The sequence below is a fragment of the Taudactylus pleione genome, unplaced genomic scaffold, assembly GCF_031769625.1.
Source record: "Taudactylus pleione unplaced genomic scaffold, aTauple2 ptg000800l, whole genome shotgun sequence".
NCBI classification, from domain to species: Eukaryota; Metazoa; Chordata; class Amphibia; order Anura; family Myobatrachidae; genus Taudactylus; species Taudactylus pleione.
Window position 1 is genome coordinate 1270939 of NW_028285202.1, and position 27119 is coordinate 1298057.

Genomic DNA, 27119 nt, shown 5'->3' on the forward strand with positions numbered 1-27119 from the left:
CTGTCTCTGCGCATATTATCCTACTGACACGCCCATCCCCCAGCTGCCTCCTCCCACTTATCCGCACATCAGCCAATCCTATGTCCAGGCTGAATGACGGCTCCTCCCACCCACTGTCGCTAGAGCGGCAACTAACGCCTCATGCCCGGTATGGTCGTAAATGACGTCCCTAGCAGCCAATCAGACTGCACAAAGATTGTGAACACTAGAGTGAAAGAGGAGGGCGGCCATTTTGTGATACTCTTAGCGGCAAGAATCACATTCCTCTTTTTATTGGCTGTGACACTTTTGAAGGGGTGGAGCTACATAATGCGTCGCCATTTTGAGGTACTTGGAGCTTTACGTCTAACTTCAGGTAACTTATTTTATGTAATGTGGTATTATATAGGGGAGAGGGGACCGTACAGTGATATATGAGGGGAATAACACAGCTCCCAGCACACACTGATATGTGGTGTTATTATTTATATAGGGGAGAGGGGACTGTACAGTGATATATGAGGGGAATAACACAGCTCCCAGCACACATTGATATGTGGTATTATTATTATATAGGGGAGAGGGGACTGTACAGTGATATATGAGGGGGAATAACACAGCTCCCAGCACACACTGATATGTGGTATTATTTATATAGGGGAGAGGGGACTGTACAGTGATATATGAGGGGGAATAACACAGCTCCCAGCACACACTGATATGTGGTATTATTATTATATAGGGGAGAGGGGACTGTACAGTGATATATGAGGGGGAATAACACAGCTCCCAGCACACACTGATATGTGGTATTATTATTATATAGGGGAGAGGGGACTGTACAGTGATATATGAGGGGGAATAACACAGCTCCCAGCACACACTGATATGTGGTATTATTATTATATAGGGGAGAGGGGACTGTACAGTGATATATGAGGGGGAATAACACAGCTCCCAGCACACACTGATATGTGGTATTATTTATATAGGGGAGAGGGGACTGTACAGTGATATATGAGGGGGAATAACACAGCTCCCAGCACACACTGATATGTGGTATTATTATTATATAGGGGAGAGGGGACCATACAGTGATATATGAGGGGGAATAACACAGCTCCCAGCACACACTGATATGTGGTATTATTATTTATATAGGGGAGAGGGGACTGTACAGTGATATATGAGGGGGAATAACACAGCTCCCAGCACACACTGATATGTGGTATTATTATATAGGGGGAGGGGACTGTACAGTGATATGAGGGGGAATAACACAGCTCCCAGTACACACTGATATGTGGTATTATTATTATATAGGGGAGAGGGGACTGTACAGTGATATATGAGGGGAAATAACAGCTCCCAGCACACACTGATATGTGGTATTATTATTATATAGGGGAGAGGGGACTGTACAGTGATATATGAGGGGGAATAACACAGCTCCCAGCACACACTGATATGTGGTATTATTTATATAGGGGAGAGGGGACTGTACAGTGATATATGAGGGGGAATAACACAGCTCCCAGCACACACTGATATGTGGTATTATTATTTATATAGGGGAGAGGGGACTGTACAGTGATATATGAGGGGGAATAACACAGCTCCCAGCACACACTGATATGTGGTATTATTATTATATGGGGGAGAGGGGACTGTACAGTGATATATGAGGAGGAATAACACAGCTCCCAGCACACACTGATATGTGGTATTATTATTATATAGGGGAGAGGGGACTGTACAGTGATATATGAGGGGGAATAACACAGCTCCCAGCACACACTGATATGTGGTATTATTATTATATAGGGGAGAGGGGACCATACAGTGATATATGAGGGGGAATAACACAGCTCCCAGCACACACTGATATGTGGTATTATTATTTATATAGGGGAGAGGGGACTGTACAGTGATATATGAGGGGGAATAACACAGCTCCCAGCACACACTGATATGTGGTATTATTATATAGGGGGAGGGGACTGTACAGTGATATGAGGGGGAATAACACAGCTCCCAGTACACACTGATATGTGGTATTATTATTATATAGGGGAGAGGGGACTGTACAGTGATATATGAGGGGAAATAACAGCTCCCAGCACACACTGATATGTGGTATTATTATTATATAGGGGAGAGGGGACTGTACAGTGATATATGAGGGGGAATAACACAGCTCCCAGCACACACTGATATGTGGTATTATTATATAGGGAGAGAGAGGACCGTACAGTTATATATGAGGGGGAATAGCACAGCATCCAGGACACACTGATATGTGGTATTATTATTATATAGGGGAGAGGGATCTGCAGAGTGACGGGAGATTACGGAGGTGGCTTCAACAGCTCACAGTTTCGTCTCACCAGTGCATTTGGGTAACAGCATGATATACTGGTAACACAGAAAACAACTAGGCAACTTGGACTGAAGTTCTATATTGAGGTAAGCACTTGTAAGTATACATTGCCAGTGCCTGAGCTGCCTTTTAAGAATCCACAAACTGTAATAGCACCAGGCTCCCATGCTCCCATAAGAAGCCCCTTGTTCTAAAACATATCTAAGTATCTGCAGCATTGGCACATGACTTACAGGGGTCAATATAATACCCATTGACTTGCAGGCATCGGCGAGTCTGGCCAAAGCCATATTGTGTCTTTTAAATATATGTCTATAAACATTGGCCAGACTCGCGACTTGGAGGCATCGGCGAGATTTACCCCACAGTGTTAATTTCCTAAAGCACAATGTTTTATGGACTCAAAACATTTTTAACTATTTAACTGATGATTTTTTCCCCCAAAACCGGTCAGAAATGGTCATTTTATTTTTTTTCTAATAAAGTTTTTATTTTTTAAACTATATTTATTTTATTGAAAAAAAATATATATATATTCAGTAAATAAAGATAAAAGAGCACCTACTAGTGTAAAAACAATTATAAAGTGCATGAGAATATGAGGATCCAGTGCGTTTCATCTCATAGCAGAGCCTTCATCACGGGTAAGTGTTCCTAAATATATTTACAAATATATATATATATATATATATATATATATATATATATATATATATACAGTCAGGTGCATAAATATTGGGACATTGACAGAATTTTCAGATTTTGGCCTCTATTCACCACCACAATGGCTTTGAAATGAAACAAACAAGATGTGCTTTAACTGCAGACTTTCAGATTTAATTTGAGGGTAATTACATCCAAATCAGGTGAACGGTGTAGGAATTACAACGGTTTCTATATGTGCCTCAAACTTTTTAAGGGGCCAAAAGTAATGGGACTATCAACTCAAAAGCTATTTCATGGACAGGTGTGGGCTATTCCCTCGTTATTTCATTATCAATTAAGCAGGCAAAAAGGTCTGGAGTTGATTCTAGGTGTGACATTTGCATTTGGAATCAGTTGCTGTCGACTCTCAATATGAGATCCAAAGAGCTGTCACTATCAGTGAAGCAAGCCATCATTAGGCTGAAAAATCAAAACAACCCCATCAGAGAGATAGCAAAAACATTAGGTGTGGCCAAATCAACTGTTTGGAACATTCTTAAAAAGAAAGAACGCACTGGAGAGCTCAGCAACACCAAAAGACCCAGAAGACCACGGAAAACAACTGTGGTGGATGACAGAAGAATTATTTCCCTGGTGAAGAAAAACCCCTTCACAACAGTTGGCCAAATCAAGAACACTCTCCAGGAGGTAGATGTATATGTGTCAAAGTCAACAATCAAGAGAAGACTTCACAAAAGTGAATATAGAGGGTTCACCACAAGATGTAAACCATTGGTGAGCCACAAAAACAGGAAGACCAGATTAGAGTTTGCCAAACAACATCTAAAAAAGCCATTATAGTTCTGGAACAACATCCTATGGACAGATGAGACAAAGAGCCATATTCAATTAGAGGCGAAGTTTTCGTCTGTCCGACTGTTTGCTTCATTCGCCTGTTTCAGAGGCGAATTTATTCCGTGCTCGTCCCCGCTTTTCGCCTAATTCAATTGCAAAACAGGCGAAAACGGAAATAGGCGAATGCGGAACAGGCGAAAAGCACTGAAAGAAATGGGGAAATCAGTCTGTACCACAGAAAAAGATGTATTAACATAGGGAATCAATGTATTTCCAGAACCAGATCAGAGCCCAGTGCTGCTTGCACAAAAATAAGGAGGAACCCTACGTTGTTTGTCCCACGTATTTTGGCAACCAGGGCTGGTTCTGACTAGCCTGGTGCTGGTTGTGCTTAAATACAGGGGACCCCTACGTCATTTGTCCCCTGTACTTTGCACAACCAGCACTGGGCCACTAAAACCTTGGTCCATGCTACATGCATCTGTATCATGCATGACACTGTTCTGTGTGCACACATGCGGAACGATGTCATTCAAATCGTGAAAGATAGGTCGATATCTTCCTGCAGGTTCAGTTGACTTGCGATGACGATATACAACGGCAGAGGCACGCATCGGCAACGTTATCATGCCCACACACGGCACTTTTTATACGATTGGTCATTCCAATTGATCGAAAACATCGAAATTGTGTAAAAAAATTGCAACGTGTATGGGGATAATATATATACTTCTGGGGTAAAACTGCAATAGCTTCTCTTATGGGATTTCTGCTTATTTGTCAGTAGTAGTGGAAACCGTTGTCATTCCTACAACGTTCACCTGATTTGGATGTAATTACCCTCAAATTAAATCTGGAAGTCTGCAGGTAAAGCACATCTTGTTTGTTTCATTTCAAAACCATTGTGGTGGTGAATAGAGGCCAAAATCTGAAAATTCTGTCAATGTCTCAATATTTATGCACCGGACTGTGTATATATGTATATATATATATATATATATATATATATATATATATATATATTATACCAATATCATTTACTCCACTAGATGCATCTATATGGCACACACTATGTGTGATTTTTTTATGCCATTCTTTTACATATATATTGAACTTACTTGATGGTCAGGTGACAGAAGATCATTACTTTTTTAAGATAAGTCTATGGATCATCTTATATTCTCATGCACTTTATTTGGCACTTTATAATTGTTTTTACACTTATCTTTATTTACTGAATTTTATGCATATGTGTTTAACCTATACACGTTTTATTGTAGAGAGCTGCCACTCATGATTTGAGGAGTGTTTTTTCTGCATATTTTATGCTTTGTTTGCTTCTTTGCACAAGAATCTTAAATCAAAGGTTAAGTTAGTTCACTTGTATTTTTAGCGCCTTATTCTCTCGCACTTATATATATATATATATATATATATATATATATATATTATGCCTTGCACCCCCTCGTGTACATAGGCCCCAATTGTAATCTTACCTCCCGCCTTCCATTGGCAATAAACCTCCTCCTAGTGGTCATAGATTCTATTAACAGTACCCCACCCCTTAGTAGTAATTCAAACTACACCCCCCTGGATACTAGATCCCCCCCTGGGGGTATTACACTCATACCATTGTGTATTACCCCTTCCCCTCCACACATGCAGAGTGCAGCGGGGCGTTTGTTAGGGGAGACTGATGATCAGCCCCCCTGCTGCAGCTGATCTCTGCACTTGCAGAGATCAACCAAATAGTGCTCAGACGCGTTGCTCCAGAATGCCGTTCGCAAGGCATTCTGGGGTATGACTCCCAACATTGATGTTGGCAGTTGCGTACCGCTGCAGCTCTACCTGGGGATCCGGGGAGTCAGTGCAGAACGGATCTCCTGTTTAAAAGGCAGGGGACGCAGCGGTCCGGCGCGGTCACATGGGATGCGGCCGTGTCAGCTGAAGTACAGCTGGCTGCTGTTGCATCCCATGCGACCACGTCAGTTAAGTGGTTAAAGTGATTGACGACATGTGTATGAGGTAAGGGGCTTGAATCTGAGTCACATGTTATACTGATATTAACGTAATTGAGTGATAATTTGAAAATTTCTGAAATCTCCTGGGGGGCATGCGTTACCCTGAGTATATGCACAAAGGCACTGTTGTGTTTGGGAGAGATTGTATCAAAGTGTAGTGGAAACGTGATCGGCGGCGACCTGACGGTGGATGTTAGTGCACGCAAAGATGGTCCGTTCAGCGGGCGTATTATGGGAGTGTCACAGGCATCAAGTCAAGCGGCTGCGTTCCCAGATGCGCAGAGGAGGCCGCGGTTAGACGGAGCCACTGCACCTGTCATAGTACTGGTGCGACCAATGGTGGAGTATAAGGACGCACTAATCGGTATCAGTGTGTATTGGGTGTCAGTATATGAGGGGTAATACAGCTATATAAGGGCTGTCTGCAATGAGGCACCTATCACCGTATATGCTATAATGTTACATGTAGCGCTATCTTACAGGACTGAGTGTATTAGGAAATCACCCAAATAGCCGCACAGACCCCACACTCCAAGGACATTATTAGTATTACAGGAGCACATTTATGTAGCGCAGCTCAGTCATCCCTCACTAATGACCAGTCCAACCTAAAGGGGCTATAATCCCTGGAGCGCTGCACCAGCCACCGAGCCACGCATGTACTCCTATAGGACTAGGCGCGATGTCTTTGGGCTTGTAGACAAGGCAGCACAGTCAGCAGAGGCTCCGTACTGGTCCGTGCATCAGGAGCCATAACCCCCAGTCAGCCTGATACACACACAGTGGCTCCATATCATACAGCTGGTGCAGTTCCCATGGTGCTGTGGGGCTGGTGTTACATTAGAATCCCCTGCAGGATTGGGTTCCAGCATCTAGGAGGGCAGCCACTGACACTCCTATATCTAGTAACAGGTAAAACAACATGTGTAAAAATACACAATGATACAACTAGTGTTCATTCTAGCACCCTGCATCTGTCGCAACCCGTGCTGTTCCTCTTTCCTGCCTGGGGTGTCCCTCTCTGCTCTGGAGCTTCTAGCACACTCAACTGATGTAACAATCTGCTGAGATACATGCCAGTGTGTGCTAGAAGCACCAGATCAGAGAGTGACACCCCCCAAGGCAGGAAAGAGGAACTGCAGGGGCTGTGACAAGTGCAGGGTGCTAGAATGAACATTAGTACAACAGTACATAATGTGTACTCAGGGCCGTAAGGACTAATGAATACGTTTACATGTTAAGTTGATTTTTATTAATTACGTATGTAACAGTATATTACAATAACTGCACAATTTCCTAATCTAAAAATCTGAACATATTTTTCAGGGTGCCGAACAACAGAAGGGCTTAGAAACTTTAATTTAGACGGACACAAAAGTCTTTGACAGAACGCGATAATGGAGAACGACCGGGTCCTCCCGCCACTGGGTAAGAGTCCTAAGGAAAAGGGGGGAGGGATGGTTTGACTGAACACCCTAAGTTTAAATAGTAAGAGGTGTCACCATGCTGAGACTTGTAGTGCCACGCAGGAAAAAATGCAGGTGCACACTCTAGCAACCCCCCTTTTTCCTCTGTATGTGTCTATATAATGTATACTTGCAGGTAGAGACCCCTTCTGCCTGGTACTAGCATCCCCTCCCTCCCATCTGCCATTAGATGAGTATATTAAGCACAGGTTCATGCATTGCTGCCAACATACTAGAATGGCCACTATCATGGTAAGTCCTAGATAAATGTATATAAGGTGCTCGTATTCGGGACGTTAGGAATCCACCTGATGACCAACATGCTAAGAACCTAATTTATTCTGCATGTTAATGAAAGAGTTTATCATAATCATTTGACTTATCGGTATTCTTAGTGTTTAGAGTGTGCACCTGGATTTTCTTATTCCTGTCTGTGTATATAACCATCACTACGGGGCATATTCAATTGGGCGCTAGGAAAAAACCTTGTGCCCAATTTTGGATTACCGCGGGTATGCGCGCTCCAGATACCCGCGGTATGTATCCAATTTAAAAAAAGTGGTCGTTGGGTTTTTAAGCTCTGAAAACCCTGCGCCGCATAAAAAAAAAATTCTGCACTTACCTGCCCGGGGGGTCTTCGCGGCTCCCGGTGGCCTCCCTACTATCTTCTCACTGGAGAGGGGGCTGCTGGGAGTCTCCAGGGGCTGGTGGGAGGGGCAAGGGCTGCTGGGAGTTGTTGTTCTCCTAGCGCCCATTCCGGGGGGCACACTGAACTTGGGGTGGGGGTACACATACAGCGGGGGGTTACACACACACACAAACACTCATACACACTTACAAACACACACACACACACACACTGACATACTCACCCTGCTGCAGAAGACCCGGCTTCCGACGCTGGATGCAGAAGACAGCGCTGCAGAAGGTAAGTAATTAAGGACTAATTAAGCTAATTGGAAACCTCCAATTACTTAGGGGGTGCCGCCGAGGTGCCAGAGCAAGTCCTGCTGATTTTTCCTAAAAATTAACGACTTTAGAAAAAAATCACACTTGCTCTGGAGGTGCGGGAAAAAAACCTGACATTATTGCATGTGCACATCTAATATACACATCAGATATAGGTGCCATATTATACATTATGTCCTGTCTGTGTATATAGCTATCACTATGTGTATAATTACATTATTACATGTGCACAGCTAATATACACATCATGTATATGTGCCCTATTATACATGATGTCCTGTCTGTGTATATAGCCATCATTATGTGTATATGTACATTTTCTTCAGGGTCCACAGGATCTACCTTGGGGTATGTGGTGGTAACGATCCATTTCACCAAACCGCTTTGAAGCTCCCAGCATGCACTGGTCCTCCTCCCTATATACCCCGCCCTCAGCCACAGGCATTCAGTTTTTCTGTTTGGTGCACGGCAAGTATCCAGACGCACCTGTTATACAGCAGGATTGTCTAAGCAGTCCCAGGCTTTTTTCTTTTATGATTTACCTTAGTTTTTGAACTACTAAGTTTAGCAGTACCAGGCGCCGTTAATGACGCAGGTACTGCGCCTCCTACTGCCGACGCCGACACACCAGTACCGCTATATGCCCTGAGATTTTCGCAGGCCTCAGCGTGGCTTAGCTAGCGGCTGTTGCTGAGGCCCGGACTGCAGTCAGGCATGGAGATGACAGGTAAGCGATTACTCACGGGGAATCGTGCATGACAGTCCTGGCATCCAGTGTAGGAGACGCATCGGGTGCGGGTGAAGGCCTCGTGTGACGTGTCCTCACTAAGGTGGACGGCACCATATCGTCTGTCGCCGGGGATGGGTAGTAGACGCACTAGAGTGCACTAGTGAGCATCTACTACTATGAGGGCAGCGTACTTGTGCGGTCAAAATCACAGCTTAGGGGAGATAGGTGGTCCCCCGGCCGCTCCTCCCCCAACCCAGACGCAGCTTCCGGAACGGATTTCAGCGTCTGTTTTGCTATTTCTACTTCAGGGTCCATAGGGGGTCCACAGGGTTGACCTTGGGGTATAGGTTGGGAACCAAATCCGGGCACCACGCAGTTAAAGCTTTTAGCTCCCAGGATGCACTTGTTTCCACTCTCCCTATAACCCCGCCCCCCAGCCAGAGGCACATCAGTTTAAGTTGGTGCCCGGCCGGAGTCGGGTCACCGTTAGTGCAGTGGGGAGCTGATTAGCAGCCCCTAAGCTTAAAATTTATTTTAAAAAAGAGTTTTATTTTTTTTTATTTTTTACTACTCTTCAGAGCGGCAGCGGCAGACTGTCCAATGGACGTCTAAGCTGCCGCTCCTACACCCCGCCGGCGCTGCGACGCCAGTACAGATCAGGGGATCGCAGCGGGACCCCAGAGTCTGTACTAGCCGGACTCTGGAGGAATCCCTAGGCTGCTGCCGGATCGACGGGGACAGGTAAGTCGCGTGGTCACCGCTTGCGGTGATCCACGTGTGAATATGCAGCCTTATGCCTCCGGTCTCTGGAGACAGACCGGAGGCGCTAGCGGTGGCGGCGGGCTCCCCCTCCATGGAGGCATACCCCGCGTGTCCACAAGCCCACCAGGGATTATAGCAGCAGCGGGAGCCGGCATCCCGGGGAGTTAATTGCTAGCCAGGGGAGGAAGCCTTCCCTGTCTAGCGGCTCCTCCCCTCAGCTCAGCGCGCCTTTCAACACGCAGTCTGGCGTCGCTGAGCTGCTTCCTCCGCGGGCCACGCTTCTTCTGAGGTCTCCAGCGGCCATTATCTCTCGGTGGTGCTGCAGAACTCTTAGGATGTCAGTGAGCCCAGTCCCCCTGCGTACCTGGCCATTGTGGGTGAGTGTACACAGCGCTATAGCCTTCCCAGACACTGAATCTGGGCAGTTGAATGTAGCGACATTGTGCAGTATATTATATGTCATGCAAATGTATGTATATATGTTTTTCTGCATTGTATGTGACTTATGCTAGTGCTGACTGTCTGCTTTTCTCACCTGTCAGTGTATATCTATCCCTTTTCTTTATCTGCCCTAATACAGGTGTACCTAGGGTGGTTCTGAGACCTCACATATATATACTTGTTAATATTTGTGAGGTTTGTCACATACTGTTGCGTGCTGCACGTTGCCATATTTTAGATGGAACTGTGTGTTGCATACGCTGATATTGGGTCCCTGCAGCTAATCTTCGCGTCAGTCAGGACGGTATGGCGCTGCTTAATATTTCCGTCAAGATAGTCAAATATATCTGACCAGGAGATTGCGCACGATACTGCACCCATTATTGCTATACTGCAAGCCATGTGCTGCAGGTATTAGTGCGGAGGATTTGACTCAGAAAGGTTTTGTATGCGGCGCCATCTGGTGCCGGGCCCCTTGCACGACCCCTTTGGGCGGTTTATTTCTCAGGATCCTCTCCTTTGAGGATCGCCGGGCAGGCCCCATTGTCGTAACTCGCTTGTGGTTACTTCACCATACTGCCCTTTTCAACTCGGGGTATCTCGCAATTACTTGCACTTTACCCCTGTGTCACAGACTATCGCTCCCTGCCGGGGTTTTTCACAGTACATGAATTACCTCCGGTACCGCATCGGTCTGTCATTCCCCTTGCAGGGATTACCACAACGGCCACCCTGGTGGATGTCGTTTTCTACGAAATACTAAATGGCGTGATATACGCCCTGTGGTTACTTCCCAGTGGCTCTGCCGTGAACTGGAGGGTGTATTCGGCTCTTTCCCCCTCACATGGGAGGAGCCGATTTCAAGTATCATTATTCCTGCTTTGGGGCTGGTAGCCGGGTTAATTCTGGATATATAGAATGTCGATCCTGCACCTGTATCATACATTCCTCGTTCCTGCCCAGCGGGAGTCTGGCTGTCGCCAGATACGAGGGGTCACAAAGGCCTCCTGTTTCCCATTCCCTGAGGGTCCTCACAAGTAATAGAAATCTCCTTCTGGGGTGGATTTGTATGTTAATCGTCGGGTTACAGGCATTAATATGCCTCCCATCCCGGCCTGGACAGATTTTACGGATCCGTAGGTGGTAACTTTACCTGAAATCAATGTACTCATTTTCAGGGTCTGTTGCCCATCCTACCATGGCCATCGCATGGTTGGTTAATACTGTTGCATGCTGGGCTGATGCATTTGTAACGTTTTTCCCCTTCAACACGTCTGGGATTCAAATGTCTTTTGCCGCTCACATAAAATATGCAATTGTCATATGTGGGATTACCTACATTGGATGCCGGTCTTCTAACTTTCAGGGTTTCGGCTGCGTCTGTATCCGCCGCAATACCCTATGGCTGCGTTATGGGAAAGCAGAGGTGCAGTCTCCTACCATGGGGAAGATCTTGTTTGGTCCGGCCTTTACAAGATTGTTGCATCATTGGCAGTATCACTAAATGGAGAGATGCCGTCTTTAGCTACTCCCACTACATTCGGACTAACTCTGTTAAGTCTTTTTGTCCTCAGGGTCAGCCTAAAGGCCTGTTTTTTCCTAGGCTGTTGACCTCCACGGGGGCCACCATATCTAGTACCGAGCTGTCCAGGACTTCTGGACGGCCCTGCTTCTACGCCGGAGGATAAGCCTTCAGCCTGACTGGGCAGGTCTACATCTGGGGGATTCCAGAGTGAGATACTGATTCTCAACGGCCTCTCATTGCTCAGGCGGCCTCCTCACAGGCGTTGTTACACGGGCCCTTCTTCCGATCAGGGCCTTACAAACCCAGAAAGCTATACAGCCTTTGCGGTAAGCAGAGCTATTTCGGCCAGCCTCACTATCTCAGCGAGGGACTGGTTGTTCTTTTTTCTTTCTGGGGCAGTGACTGACGGGTCCTTCATTTGCCTATACTCTGTCTCAAATCCCTGAATCAGATTCCAAGGGTGCCTGGACTCAGGGGGAATCCTCCTTGCTCCATCATCCGACGTTTGGAGCCTGGGGACTTTATGGTATTTCTGAGTATTCAGGATACGTACCTACGGGTACATACAGAGCCCTCTCATCAGCAGGGGTTCAGGTTTGCTGTGCCACAGCAAAACTTGCAAGTTTCGGGCTCTGCCTTTTGGGACTATCCTTAACTCCACCGGGGTTTACCAGCTTTACGGATTTTCTGACGGTTCACATGTTCAGTGTATCCGAATGCTCCTTTCTCTGGACGTCATCCTGCTTTTAGCAGGATCACCGAGGTCCTTTACCGCCGGGTCAGGATAACCGTGGCTTTTTCTCGGCACAGATAATTAGTCACCGGAGAAAAGTCCTCCCTGCATCCCTCACAGAGTATTCTTCATCTGGGAGCACTGCTGGATTCTCAGGAATCTGGGAATTTTTCTGGCATAAGACAAGCTCTCCGCTCTTCAACTAGGAGTGTGCGGATGTCTACGCGTTCGACATATGTCATTACTCTTGGTGATGCGCGGTCTCCCAGAGTGTCTACCTTTTGGGAGGGGGGAATGTGATCAGTTCCATTCCAGGCCTTGCCATAATTGACTCTTATCGAGTTTTTTTCCATCGGATCGCTGTTCGGATGATGATGCTCTCTCCGGAGGCGAGTCGGTCTCTGTCTGGGTGGCTATGGCCATCTCGTCCAGGGTACTCTTTGCTGCAGACAGTGTCTGGTCCGCATTCATTTCGGGGTAGCTGGACGTCTGTCGCTTCCGCCCTGCCACTTGTTGGAACTTTCGGCTGTCTTGGGCCTTCACTCTGGCCTAACCCTTATGTCATGGTAAACCTGCATAGGTTCAGTCCAACAGTGTCAACAGTGGCTTCCATCTAGGCAACACTGGTAGTTCGGTGGCAATGACAGGAATGTCATACATTCTCACATAGTCCAAGGGTCTTCTCCTGGCCAACTCTGCAGTGTTCATTCCGGGAGCTCTCCATTGGGAAGCGGGCTTCCTCAGCCGTCACGACGGGCATCCCGGGGACTAGTCTCTTCTCCAAGAGAGGTTTCAACTCCTGGTGAGCAGAGGGGGCCTCCCTGAGGTGATTGGTCCTCATGGCCTTCTGACTCTATCACACACTACCGGTGTTACAGTCCAGCTCTAGGAGTACTGAAACTACCTTCAGTGACTCTGTCAGTGAAGTGGTCCTTCCACTTTGTGTACCTGTGTCCTCCGGTCTCCCTTCTTCCTCGAGGTCTTCGGAAGTTTAATTCGAGACGGAGGGGCTTTCCTTCTGGGGGCTCCAGTTCATCCCAGACGTCACTGGTACTAGGATTTTCGGAGTCTTCTCATCGATGCTCCGTTCCTACTGCTTCACTATCTGGACCTGTTGTCTCAGGGTCCTTGTTTTTCCCTGGACTTGGATCGTTTGCTAATGACTGCGCCCCTGCTGTGGTCCTAGGGCTTCCCTGGCTCTGTTTTCATTGAGATGTTTAGAGCAGACAGGCCAGACTTTGCTGGGATCTGCCACAGACTGTGGCATACGTAATTCTTACGGTATCGTACCTGTCGATATGATCCTCCGGTGTCCAGGATTTCCAGATATTCTGGCATTCCTGCCGGCTGGCTTGGGTTTCACCCTCGGCCTGGCCTTCCTGACAGTGCGGATCTCTACACTGTCGGTATGGTTAAGATGTGGAATTGCTCCACTCTGGTATCCAGTTCATCCTTTGGGTGTTTTCTGGCCTCTGCCTCCATTTGTCCTCCCTAGGGACTCCTTGGGAGTTAGTAGTGGTTCTTCGTTCCCTCCGGGGACAGTCGATGGAACCGCTGGTTGTGATAGCCATTACATGGTCTATTGCTTAGGCTCTCTCTTTCTCTCAGGGTGTTTATATTAACCAGGAGAGTGTCTGACTTGGGAGCGTTCTCATGTGGCTCCTTCTTCTGGAGGGCATCATGTCAGGGTGTGAGTTGCTCTCGCCCTGTGTTTCTTCTTAATGTGGTTTTTAGGTTCCATATTATTCTGGAACTTATGGTACAGCCATTCAGCCCCCAGTCCTCTCGGCTGGTGTGGCCTCATTGACTGTGGTCCGGCCTCTTTGGATTTATGTGATCCGTTCAAGCTCCTTACGGAAATCGGACTCCTTATTGGTGGTCTGAGATTTCTAGTTTTCACAGGAAAGGATGGCCGGCCTATAACTAAATGTTGGCTGGATGGCCTCGTATGTCTTCCTCAGGGGCTTACCCAGGGGTAGGCCTTTCTGTTGTTGATGTTACCAGGGATGGATTGTGTAGTAACTGTTGTAAACAGCTACCTGTTCGATCCTCATGCTATGGGGTGTTCACAGCAGTTGCATTTTTCTATATATGTATATGCCCCCCATGAATTCCTGTTGGGTTAATTCTGCTGCTCACTCTAGTCAGAGTATGCTGCCATCTATAGCTCTTCAGCAGCCAGATAGACAAGTGGCGGTAAAACAGGGGCATAAGAGAGGTTCCCACCAGTTGCCTCATGACGACCCGGACTCCTCTTCAGAGTTCTGGGTCTTACTTAGTAGAAGAAGACCATCAGTCCTTTGTGGATGTCCACTCTCTGGTGGGAGCGGTTAGATCTGTCCTCAGTATAGAGGAAGAGGAGGTTCCGCTGACAAGGGTTATTTTCCTCAGTCTGAGCAACTGACGAATTTTATGTCTGAGGCATGGAGTACTCCTGGTAAGCATTTCCATGCTACAAGGAATATAACCACTCGATACCCATTTGCACATGGTGAGTTTAACAAATGGGAAGTTCCCCCTACGGGTGTAGTAGGTATTTCCGCCGGATGCATGTTCAAATCCCGACAGCGGCAGCCCGGCAAGGGTGAAAATTCTGATCGTCCATAAGGTAAGTATCGCTAACCTAATTCCCCCCCCCCTAACCCTCCATTAGGGGTGCCTAACCCTAATCCCCCCTCTGAGTGCCTAAACCTAATCCCCCTTTCCCCGCCGCCTAACCCTAACCTCCCCCCGGGGGTTGCTAACCTTAACCCCCCCTTCCCCTAGCCTAACCCTAACCTCCCGGGGGGGGGGTGCCTAACCCTAGGTTTCCCCCAAGAGACCTAAACCTAGATTTAGATGCCTGTCATTAGTACCATGCCGGGATTAGAACGTCTGGAAGCCAGCGGTCGGGATTTAGACCGTTGGCTTCCAAACTACATCCCCCCCAACGATAGATGATCATGTCACAAGGGTGATTAGGAGCGCTACGTTACCAATTCCTGCAGCATCCTCTTTAAAAGAGGTTACAGATAAAAAACTTCACAATTATTTGAAATCAATGTCTTCATTATCTGGAGCTATTACCAGACCAGCTATGGCTGTAGCCTGGGTAGCGAAATCTATGGAGGAATGGACAACATCTCTGGAAGGTACTATGCCTGAGGCTACCAGAGAACAGCAGTCTTTTCTCTATCACATGCGAGAATCAGCTGTGTATATGGGGGAAGAGGTAATTGACGCAGATATTTTGGCTTCTAGGGTCTCGGCAACTTCGGTTGCAGCTCGAAGGTCCCTTTGGCTAAAAACCTGGAAGGCGGATGCAGGATCCAAGAAGGCTCTTGAATCTTTGCCTTTTGCGTTCTAGGTACTGTTTGGCCAGAGCTGGATGACATAATGACTTCTCTTGCAATACCGAAGTTGAATTGCCATCTACGACTACCCCTAAATTTAGGCAGTCTGCAGCTCGGTCCTTTCGCCCACAGAGTAGGGCAAAAGGTCAGTCCTCCTCTAGACAGAGTCATGCCTGCAGGACACAGTTCAAGAAATTTTGGTCAAACAAACGTCCTGCCTCCAAGCCAGATAGTAAGTCTACTGTCTGATGGGGCGGGCCTCCCCCTGGGGGGGTCTCAGGGTTGGAGGCCGACTTTTACAGTTCTTCCAGGCCTGGTATCCGACAACTATGGATGCCTGGGTTCGAGAGCTGGTCTCTCGTGGTTATGCCATCACGTTCCTGAGGTATACCCCTCAGAGGTTTTTGGGTACAACCTTCCTTCAGACTCGGTCAGGGCTTCGGCCTACCCATAGTCTATTGGGGTGTCATAGTCCCCATTCCTGCGACGCAATAGGGAAGGGGTTATTATTATTATTCAAATTTATTTTTGCTTCAAAAACCAAATGGGTCGCATTGCCCTATCCTGAATCTGAAGTCATCCACGTGCCAAAATTCCGTATGGAAACCCTACAGTCAATTATGCTGGTCGATGGAACCTGGAGATTTCATGGTCTCCCTGGATATACAGGATGCATATCTGCATGTTCCGATTGTTCGATCCCACCAAAGATTTCTGAGATTGGCGGTAGATCAGCAACTTTATCAATTTCAAGCACTACCCTTTGGTCTGGCCACAGCCCCTCTAATATTTACCAAGATAATGGCAGTCATGACTGTTCATCTCAGACGACAAGGAGTCAGGATACTGCCATATTTGGACGACCTCCTGATATTCGCACAATCTCAATGTCTGGAACGGCTGGATAATCAATTGGAAAAAGTCTTCTCTTTCTCCAACCCAGCAGATGGTGCAATTGGGGGCGCTGCTGGATTCTCTGGGATAGAAGATTCTTCTACCAGAAGACAAGATTGTGGCACTACAGTCTCGTGTTCGCAGTCTTCTCTGCAAGCAAAGAGTGTCAGTACACTTGGCGATACAGGTGCTGGACTCCATGGTATCCACATTCGACATGGTGGCTTATACCCAGTTCCACTCCAGGTCCTTGCAGAATTGGATTCTGGCTCATTGGTATAGTCAGTATCCTCTGATAAAGTCTCAGATGATCCGCATCTCGCCAGAGGTTCGGCTCTCCTTCACTTGGTGGCTGGAGACGACTCATTTAAACAAGAGTCGGCCGTTATAGGTCCCTGATTGAGTACTCCTCACCACGGATGCAAGCCTGCGAGGATGGGGATCAGTGACAGGCCATCACACCTTTCAGGGAAGATGGACGGTTCAGGAAAGTCGCCTACCAATAAATATCTTGGAGCTTCGTGCAGTGCACAGAGCGCTCATACTGGCACAGGACCTACAAGGCAGGCCTGTCCAAGTTTGGTCCGACAGCGTGACAGCAGTGGCCTATATCAACCATCAGGGAGGTACACGAAGTCTGGCAGCCATGAAAGAAGTGACGGAAATTCTGCCCCATCTTCCGGCAATCTCGGCAATACTCATCCCAGATGTTCTCAACTGGGAAGCAGACTTCCTAAGTCGCCAGGACATACACGCTGGAGAATGGGCTCTTCATCCGGATGTCTTTCAACTCCTGGTGGGGATTACTGGACGTAGACCTCATGGCGTCACGTCACAATCACAAAGTCCCCAGGTACAGGTCCAGAACAAGGGACCCCTCAGCCGCCTTCGTGGACGCTCTGGCGGTGAGGTGGGACTTCAGGTTGGCATACCTGTTTCCTCCAATCTCCCTCCTTCCAAGAGTCATCAGAAAGTTCAAGCAGGAAGGCGGCAGGATAATACTAATAGCCCCTGCCTGGCCCCGGAGGCATTGGTTCACCAACCTGAAATGTATATCCATAGACAGTGCACTTTCACTGCCTCTACGTTCGGATCTGCTAGTGCAGCGTCACTGCCTATATCGGGATTTACCTCGGCTGGCTTTGACGTCATGGCTATTGAGTCTGCCATCTTGAAGGCCAAAGGTTTTTCGGCCTCTGTGATTCAGACGATGCTGAGGGCAAGGAAGCCTGCTTCCTTCCGCATCTATCACATAATTTGGCATTCATTTTTTCTTTGGTGTTCTCACAGAAAATATGACCCTAAGATTTTCAAGGTCGCAAGAATTCTTGCTTTTCTTCAGGCGGGGTTAGACTTAGGTCTTCGCCTGGCTACCTTGAGAGTTCAGGTTTCTGCATTGTCAGAATTGTTCCAATACAGAATTGCCCCTCTGCTGGATGTTAGAACATTCCTGCAGGGGGTTTTCCAGCTGCAACCTCCGTTTTGTCCCTCCAGTGGCACCGTGGGATTTGACTTTGGTTCTCGGGGCATTGCAGACGGCTCCCTTTGAACCTTTGGATACGATGGATTTAAGATGGTTGACAGCGAAGGCACCTCACTATCGCCTCGGCTTGTAGAGTTTCTGACTGGGCAGCTCTGTCATGTCGCTCTCCATATTTGATTTTTCATCAAAATAGAGCTGTCCTCCGTACTAAGGTGGGTTACCTTCCAAATTTCCCATTTCAAACCTGTCTACAGGTGAAGCTTCCCTGGATGTGGTTTGAGCTCTTCGTATTTACGTGGATTGTACCAACTCCATCAGGAAATCAGATTTGCTCTTTGTGTTATATGGGTCTCACAAACGAGGTTGGCCAGCAAACAAGCAGACTTTGACTCGCTGGCTGCGTACGACTATTTCTCAGGTCTATACACAGGCTGGTCTCCCTGTCCCAAACAAGGTGACCGCACATTCTACTCGGTCTGTGGGACCATCGTAGGCGGTTAGACATGGCGCTTCGGCTGAACAGCTGTGCAAGGCAGCCACTTGGTCTTCCGTTAATACTTTAATCAAATTCTATGTATTTGATACTTTTGCCTCACTGGATGCTTCCTTTGGGCGGCGGATTCTTCTCTATGGTCAGGAACGTCCCCACCCTTAAGGGAACTGCTTTAGGACGTCCCCAAGGTAGATCCTGTGGACCTTATGGACCCCGAAGCAGAAAATGAGTGTTATGGTATAACGTACCTCAGTTAACTCTCTTTCTTCGAGGTCCATAGGGTCTACAGGACAGCCATCCTGACGCACCTGGCCTAAGTAGGGATCTGTTCTTTTGTTTTTTCGTATCACTAATTCCCTCTTCATATGTTTGGTGTTTCTTGTGTGCGATGTACTTCCTTCTCCACTTTCCGTCTCTTGCCGTTAGGCTTGTTTACAAACTGATTGCCTGTGGCTGAGGGTGGGGTATATAGGGAAGAGGACCAGTGCATGCTGGGAGCTTCAAAGCTTGTAAGCTGTTTGGTGCAATGGATTGTTTCCACTACACACCCCAAAGTAGATCCTGTGGACCCTATGGACCTCGAAGAAAAATAGTTAACTGAGGTATGTTATACCATAACTCTAATTATTACATGTGCAAAGCTAATGTAAACATCAGATATGGGTGCCCTATTATACATGATGTCCTGTCTGTGTATATAGCCTTCACTATGTGTATAATTACATTATTACATGTGCACAGCTAATATAAACATCATATATGGGTGTCACATTATACATGATGTCCTGTCTATGTATATCGCCATCATTGTGTATAATTACATTATAACATGTGCACATCTGATATACACATCATATATGGGTGTCATATTATACATGATGTCCTGTCTATGTACTGTATATAGCCATCAAACTGCATCACATTTGTGATTTAATTTGGTTTTATTTCAAAATCATTTGAAAGAAAAAAAAAAAAAGAAAAAACTTGTTTTTCTTAGATATACTGCCCCATCCTCCAGAGTAATATAGCGGTAGCAAGCTTTGTATTGATTGTATTTTGTATTGGTACCCTCAGCATTGGACAACCTCCCACACTCTGGACCTTATTCAGAGTTGGTCCACAGGGCATGCGCACGACGGAGACTGCTCCGTCATGCGCATGCGCGAGTCCCCGCTAACGACGGATGATCCGTCGTTAGCGTGCTCGAAGCAGATGGAACGAGCTGTCGATGTTGATTGACAGCTCGCTCCATTTGCTGGGAGGGCAGGGGGCTTGCTGTTTGGGGATGATGTCAGTGGGGAGCTTCCTGCTCAAACAGAGTAGGAAGCTCCCTGGGGCTTAAGATTGACGAGACCCTACCCTAGGGTCTCGTCGTAAGACCATCGCGACCATCTCCCTTAGCGGTCGTTAGAGCTGTGGGTGTTAACCCACAGCCTAACGACCGACATGGAGGCGGCCGTTCAGGATGCAAGCGGCCGCCCTGTTTCTGAGCGACCGCTTGCATCCTACGACCGCCTCTGAATCAGGCCCTCTGTCCTGGCAGTTCGTCTGCTTCCCCGCACCTTCTCTGTAATTCAACTGCACATCGGCTCAGTGTTTCATCACCTCCACTAACTGCAGAGGTATGAGACATTTGGTGGCTCTCCAACCTGTTTAGAGAAGAATTTCGCTGGGCTCCCCCATAGTTAGCGATGATGATGAAGCAGGTAGTGGCTGCATTGCTTCTGTTACATAGAAGCGAACATGGTTTCTGTATAAGACCGGAGAACATGAGGAGGGGGGATGGGGGGGTTCTGAAGTGTTTATAGAGGTGTGGGGGGTCACAGAATGCTGCGGGGGACCAGGTTGATAAACAATGAGGTATTATACTGTTATGTTAGTTGTGAGGATAAGATAACATTTCTCTTACAGCCTATCTGAGGAGCCCTGCTTACTCTGGGTATAGAGGCTAGGCACTAGGAGCAGGCACTTCACTAATTAACATAATAAACTGATGCTCCCACCGCTGTATAAACCTCCCACCTCCAACAGGACCTCATTTTTAGACTAGGTGCCTATGAGAGTAGGGAGTTATGGCTGCTGTGCGGCATTACTATTATATTATTATTTAGGGTGCAAGAAAAGGCAGAATGTTGCTTTCCTCCATTTTCTTATTTTTGGATGTTTTGGGGGGGAGTCCTGGCATAAAACTTTAGGTGCCTTCCAGATTCAGATCTACTTACAGATGTGTCCTCATACACTGTGGCTTCAGTTACGCCAAACAGCCCCTCTCTCGACGTGGCATGGCCTGGGCGACTCGGCCGCGCAGAGCATCTTTTTTTGTTCAAAATGTGCGTCCTATTTGCATAAATAAAAGTGGAAGCAAAAAAACAAATGTTCAACATTTGTACATCTGTGTGTGAATGAGTCTGAATCTATATACAAAATTCAGTTGTGCTTCATCTGCGGGTTTGTACGTGTTTTAAAGTGAATTCCTGAGCAGTTAAAGTCGCAGCCCAGCACCTCCACTACACTTTGAGTTGTGTTTCGCTGCATCTGCGATACAAATAAGACCCAAAATTTAGAAGAAGAAAAATACTGTTCAAGACATCTCTCAAGGCGGTTCGAGACGCGTAAGGCGTCTCACACCATGGCGTATAGGTGCTAGGTGTATGAGGACACATTTGTAGCTCTTTGCTGAAAAGGATCTTGGGAAGTCTTTTTTCTAGAGTGGATGCTCCCATAACAAGACTGACCAAATCTATTGCCTTTTCCACCACCAATGCTGCAATGATTCCATTCTCAGGGCAATCTTTGTGGTAATGGAGGCTTCTCGCAGATCAGTGCTGGTGGGGGCTTGGGTCAAAAAAGCCACTGAGTCTTGGGTTGACCAATTGGCCAATGGCATTCAGTTATAGGATCTTCAATCTGATTTTCAGTCTTTGGTATACCAGATTAAGGAAGCATTTGCATATATTGGGGATACTCTTCTGGATACAAGCTCGCTCCTCTCCAGGTTGTCACCTTGTCCATTTACGCTAGGAGAGTTCTTTGGTTCCTAACATGGGAGGCTGATTTAGTATATAAAAAGGAACCTGGATGCAGTTGAAGGTCCCTTTTTGGGCTTCAGCTAGAACCTCATATTTTTCAGGATATGAGATGTAAAAGGTTTTACCTTCCAGTATCCGCTCTAAAGCTACATTTTGGACAAGTTTTCTGCCCTTTTGTAGAGGATGCAAGTACTCCGCCCTCTAGAGGCCATAATGAAACAAAGTTGAGGCTACTACCATGGATGCCAATCCTTTCCTGGCCAGCATCCAAGTCCCAAGTCAGTGGACAAGCATTATGCATAATTGTCTTGTAGCCCGTCCAGTTTTGCCTCTGGAGGGATGGGCCTGTCTTTTCCTGCTTCAGGATGTGGGAATTACAGTTGGTCTTGGAACAATGAGTTTAGAGGTTTTCTTGCTACCCACCTTTCAAGAGACTCTTATCAAGTCCAGGCTGCAACATCACCTGATCCTGGTGGTTTTCATCTTGGAGGATGACAGCTGGGTCATTTATTTCCAAAGAGCCGCCTTGATTTTGACACATTTTTGGGGTCTACTATGTGACACCAAGAGCCATAAGACGTTTCTTTTAAGAGTCCAGAGTTTTGGTTCTCTAGTCTCAGGTGAAGTCTTTGTCTATTCTCCTCTACAGACTGTTCCTGGGGAGAGTAAACAGGCTAATTAGGATTCATAGGATTCAATCAAACAGTGCCATGGCTTAATTCAGTTGCTAGAATGGTACGTGAAGTTGCAGGACCAGGAAGGTGGCCACTTGCTTCATGTTGCTGGAGTTTATCCCGGCAATCTCCGTTGTATTCCTCCATGGAGTGGACAACTGGATGGCTGACTTCCCCTCAGTCAGCACCCAATTCATCTGGGGGAATGGGCTTAGCATTGGGATCTTGAGATCTTATTGGGGATTTCCAGATAGGGCCCATGTTGTGTAGATAACACCAGACTGGCCCATATTATTTGCACCAGACTCGGCAGTGTGGCATGAGGCCATTGCAAATTGCTGTGCAAGGCGTCATCCTGGTACTGTGCACACATTTATAAAATGTACAGGTTCAACAAGTGATGCCAGTTTTGGGAATCTAGTGTTGTGTAAGATAGTGCCAATGCACTCACCTCCTTCGTAGGCTTGCTTTGGGAAATTCCAGAGTAAGGATTGTCCCCAAGATAGGATGTAAAAGAAATCGGGACTTTTTTGTACCGTTTCCTCCCCTATGTTCTGATATTTTGTGTTCCGTTTGTTCATGTTCCTTTCAGTTTGCATTTGATGTTTTCTTCATTAGAACTTTGGTGGTAAAACAATAAGGTCCTTTTGGAGGTGGTAGGGGAATATAGTGGAGGGAGCATCAATCTAGTATGTTAACTAGTTAAGTGCCTGTTCCAAGTGCCCCGCCTCTATACCTAGAGTAAGCAGTGTTCCCCAAATGGGTTGTAAGAAACATTTTACGGTGAGTTAAAAAAGAAAATCCTTATTTTCTAACTAACATACATTTTTCCCAACAGAATTACATGAAGATCCATCTGTTCATATCAAGGAGGAATCTATCCCTTGTGATAAAGACAATTTTCTACATTCTGACATTAAGGAGGAATTGAAAGGAGACCTCACACACATTGACACTTATACACCCACATATCATACACCGTGTACATCTACTTATATTAAGGAGGAATTAGTCTTATGTGATAGAGAAACCCTCACACGCACTGACACTTATACGCCCAAAGATCATACACAGTATACATCTACTCATATTAAGGAGGAATCAGTCTCATGTGATGGAGGAACCTTCACACACACTGACATTTATACACCCACAGATCATACACAGTATACAGCTACTTCTATTAAGGAGGAATCAGTCTCATGTGATGGAGGAACCCTCACACACACGGACATTTATACACCCACATATCATACACAGTATACATCTACTCATATTAAGGAGGAATCAGTCTCATGTGATGGAGGAACCCTCACACACAAGGACATTTATACACCCACATATCACACACAGTATATAGCTACTCCTATTAAGGAGGAATCCATCTCATGTGATGGAGGAACCCTCACACACACTGACACTTATACACACACAGATACACAGTATACAGCTACTCCTATTAAGGAGGAATCTGTGTCATGTGATGGAGGAGACCTCACACACACGGACATTTATACACCCACATATCATACACAGTATACATCTACTCATATTAAGGAGGAATCAGTCTCATGTGATGGAGGAACCCTCACACACAAGGACATTTATACACCCACAGATCATACACCGTATACAGCTACTCCTATTAAGGAGGAAGCAGTCTCATATGATGGAGGAGACCTCACACACAAGGACATTTATACACCCACAGATCATACACAGTATACAGCTACTCCTATTAAGGAGGAACTAGGATCTTCTTTAAGTGGTAAATTATGTTTTAATAACCAATTCAGTCATGTTGGACACCAGAGAGAAAAAAATACAAATAACAATAGAGAGAAATCTTGGTCCTGTCCTGAATGTGGAAAATGTCTTGCTAGTAAAACATTGCTTAATGAGCACCAGAGAAGTCACACAGGACAGAAAGCATATTCCTGCTCCGGGTGTGGGAAATGTTTTACGTACAAATCACATCTTGTTAAACATCAGAGAACTCACACAGGTGATAAACCATTTCCATGCTCTGAGTGTGGGAAAGGTTTTGCACACAAATCAAATCTCATTAGGCATCAGAGAAGTCACACAGGTGAGAAGCCATTTCCATGTTCTGAGTGCGGGAAATGTTTTACACAGAAATCATCTCTTGTTGCACATCATAGGAGTCACACGGAAGAGAAACCATATTCCTGCTCCGAGTGTGGAAAATGTTTTAGATGGAATCCAAATCTCGTTAAACATCTGAGAAGTCATACGGGAGAGAAACCATACTCTTGCTCTGATTGTGGGAAATGTTTTGCCACAAAGTCAAGTTTGGAAGGACATCAGAGAAGTCACACAGGAAGAAGACCGTATTCTTGCTCTGAATGTGAGAAAAGTTTTGTCTATCACACATCTCTGAGACAACATCTGAGAAGTCACACAGGAGAGAAACCATATTCCTGCTCTGAGTGTGGGAAATGTTTTAACCGTAGCTCAAGTCTGAAACAACATCAAATAATTCACACTGGAGAGAAACCGCATTCTTGCTCTGAGTGTGGGAAATCTTTTCCCAAAAAAGCGCAACTTGTTTCACATCAGAGAAGTCACACAGGAGAGAAACCATTTCTATGTTCTGAGTGTGGTAAATCTTTTGCATGGAATTTAGATCTTGTTAGGCATCAGAAAAGTCACACGGATGAGAAACAATTTACATGCTCTGAGTGTGGGAAATGTTTTAAACACAAATCAAATCTTGTTACACATCAAAGAAGGCACACAGGTGAGAAACTCTTTCTATGCTCTGAGTGTGGGAAAAGTTTTACCAAGAAATCACATCTTATTAGACATCAGAGAAGTCACACAGGGGAGAAACAATTTTCATGTTCTGAGTGTGGAAAATATTTTAAACACAAAACAAATCTTGTTACACATGAGAGAAGTCACACAGGTGAGGAACCATTTCCATGCTCTGAGTGTGGGAAATATTTTAGAAGTAGATATCTTCTTCTTTTACATCGGAGAACTCACACGGGAGAGAAACCATACTCCTGCTCTGAATGTGGGAAATGTTTTACACACAAATCACATCTTGTCACACATCAGAAAAGTCACACAGGAGCTAAACCATTTCCATGTTCTGAGTGTGGAAGATGTTTTTATGTAGCCTCAAGTCTGAAAAGACATGAGAGGTTCCACACAGGAGAAAAACCATACTCCTGCTCTGAGTGCGGGAAATGTTTTAAACACAAAGTAGATCTTGATGCACATCAAAGAACTCACACAGCAGAGAAGCCGTTTCCATGCTCAAAGTGTGCAAAATGTTTTAGCCGTAGCTCAAATCTGAAACAACATCAGAAGATCCACACAGGAGAGAAACCATTTTCCTGCTCTGAGTGTGGGAAATGTTTTACCCTTCGCTCAAGTCTGAAAAGACATCAGGAGATCCCTACAAAACAGAAACCATGTTCTGGCTTCAAAAGTAGGCAAGGCTTCGGTCTTACATCAATTGTGAAAGTACAGAAAACAAGTCATACAGGAGAACAACTATAATATTGATATGAATGTGGTGAATGGTTTTACATTATCAGAAGAGTACTGGAAAACATACAGGAGAAAAACTGAAATTCTTACTGTGAACATGGACAATCTATTCACAACCTAATACACACAAACATCGGTCTGAAAAAGCATCGGAAAATTCACGCTGCGCTGATATCTGCAGCCGTTGCCCTGGATTCTTAGAGATTGGAAACCGGAAAACCTTATTAATAGAGCTACTAACACCATTAACATATTATTTAGTAGTTCTTATAGGGGCCCAAGTGGGCAGAGTAACCCCTTTGTGGTATAGAGAGGAAATATTGGCCCAGTGGAAGCCCAGAAAGTTTTAGATCTTGTTTATAGTGTAAATAAATGGCGCAATGTGCATTGGTACAACGGTTCCGTTCCGTTTCCAACTGTCAGCGAAACATGTGAGAGCACGGTACAGTTACCGGTGTGGCTCCATTATGTGTATTTTCATCTTCATGTAAATAGTAATAAATTATATAGTGTGAATAATCTGTATCTGCGTTCGTAATAATTACTTACATACTCATTGGATAAACCGTATTATATTCTTCTGGAAAATGTGGGAAAGGTTTGTCTTATAGCTCATCACTTGTTATATATCGGAGATAAACCATATTCATGTTCCTAGTGAGGACTGTCTTGTGGGCAGAACGTAACCTATGGATGTATGAGAAAACCTACAGGTAGAGAGTGTGTTTCTTAGTATATGGATGCATTTCACAATCAAAAACTTATAATGATACATACAAGTAAAGATGAGATTCAGGTAGTATGAGCGGCACGAAAGGTACCCTGTACCTGCAGTCTAAGGAGAAATAACGATTTTGCCAACCCTTAGGGTACAAATTAAAATACAAGAGGATGCTAAGGTGCTGGGAGGGTACAAACATACACTACAGCTCATTCATTTCAATACACCAACAAAATTGTAAATTTTTTTTTTAAAAGTCATGAACAAAACAAGCTACTTTGTGTTCAAAATATATATATATAGTTTTGAATTCCTTACATTTTGCTGTCATCAACGTATCTACCCTTAGAGGCGATCAGCAGTGCATACCTGGGGCATTCTTTCGGTCAACTTGTCTAAAGTTTCAGTTCCGATTGCAGGCCACTTGTCTTGTAGCAGCTCCCAAAGGTGATTTTGCCTCGTTAC

The 27119-nt window shown here is 45.7% G+C and overlaps 1 protein-coding gene across 1 annotated transcript; it reads left to right on the forward strand.

The window, feature by feature from the left end:
* Window positions 1-283: 283 nt before the first annotated feature.
* LOC148474918 (uncharacterized) lies at window positions 284-25914 on the forward strand. Its single transcript, XM_088457989.1, is given in 5 exon segments — window positions 284-355; window positions 2299-2445; window positions 7207-7308; window positions 23250-25777; window positions 25779-25914. Coding segments are annotated over 3 exon segments (2601 nt in total). The 5' UTR covers window positions 284-355; window positions 2299-2445; window positions 7207-7277; the 3' UTR covers window positions 25821-25914.
* Window positions 25915-27119: the final 1205 nt, after the last annotated feature.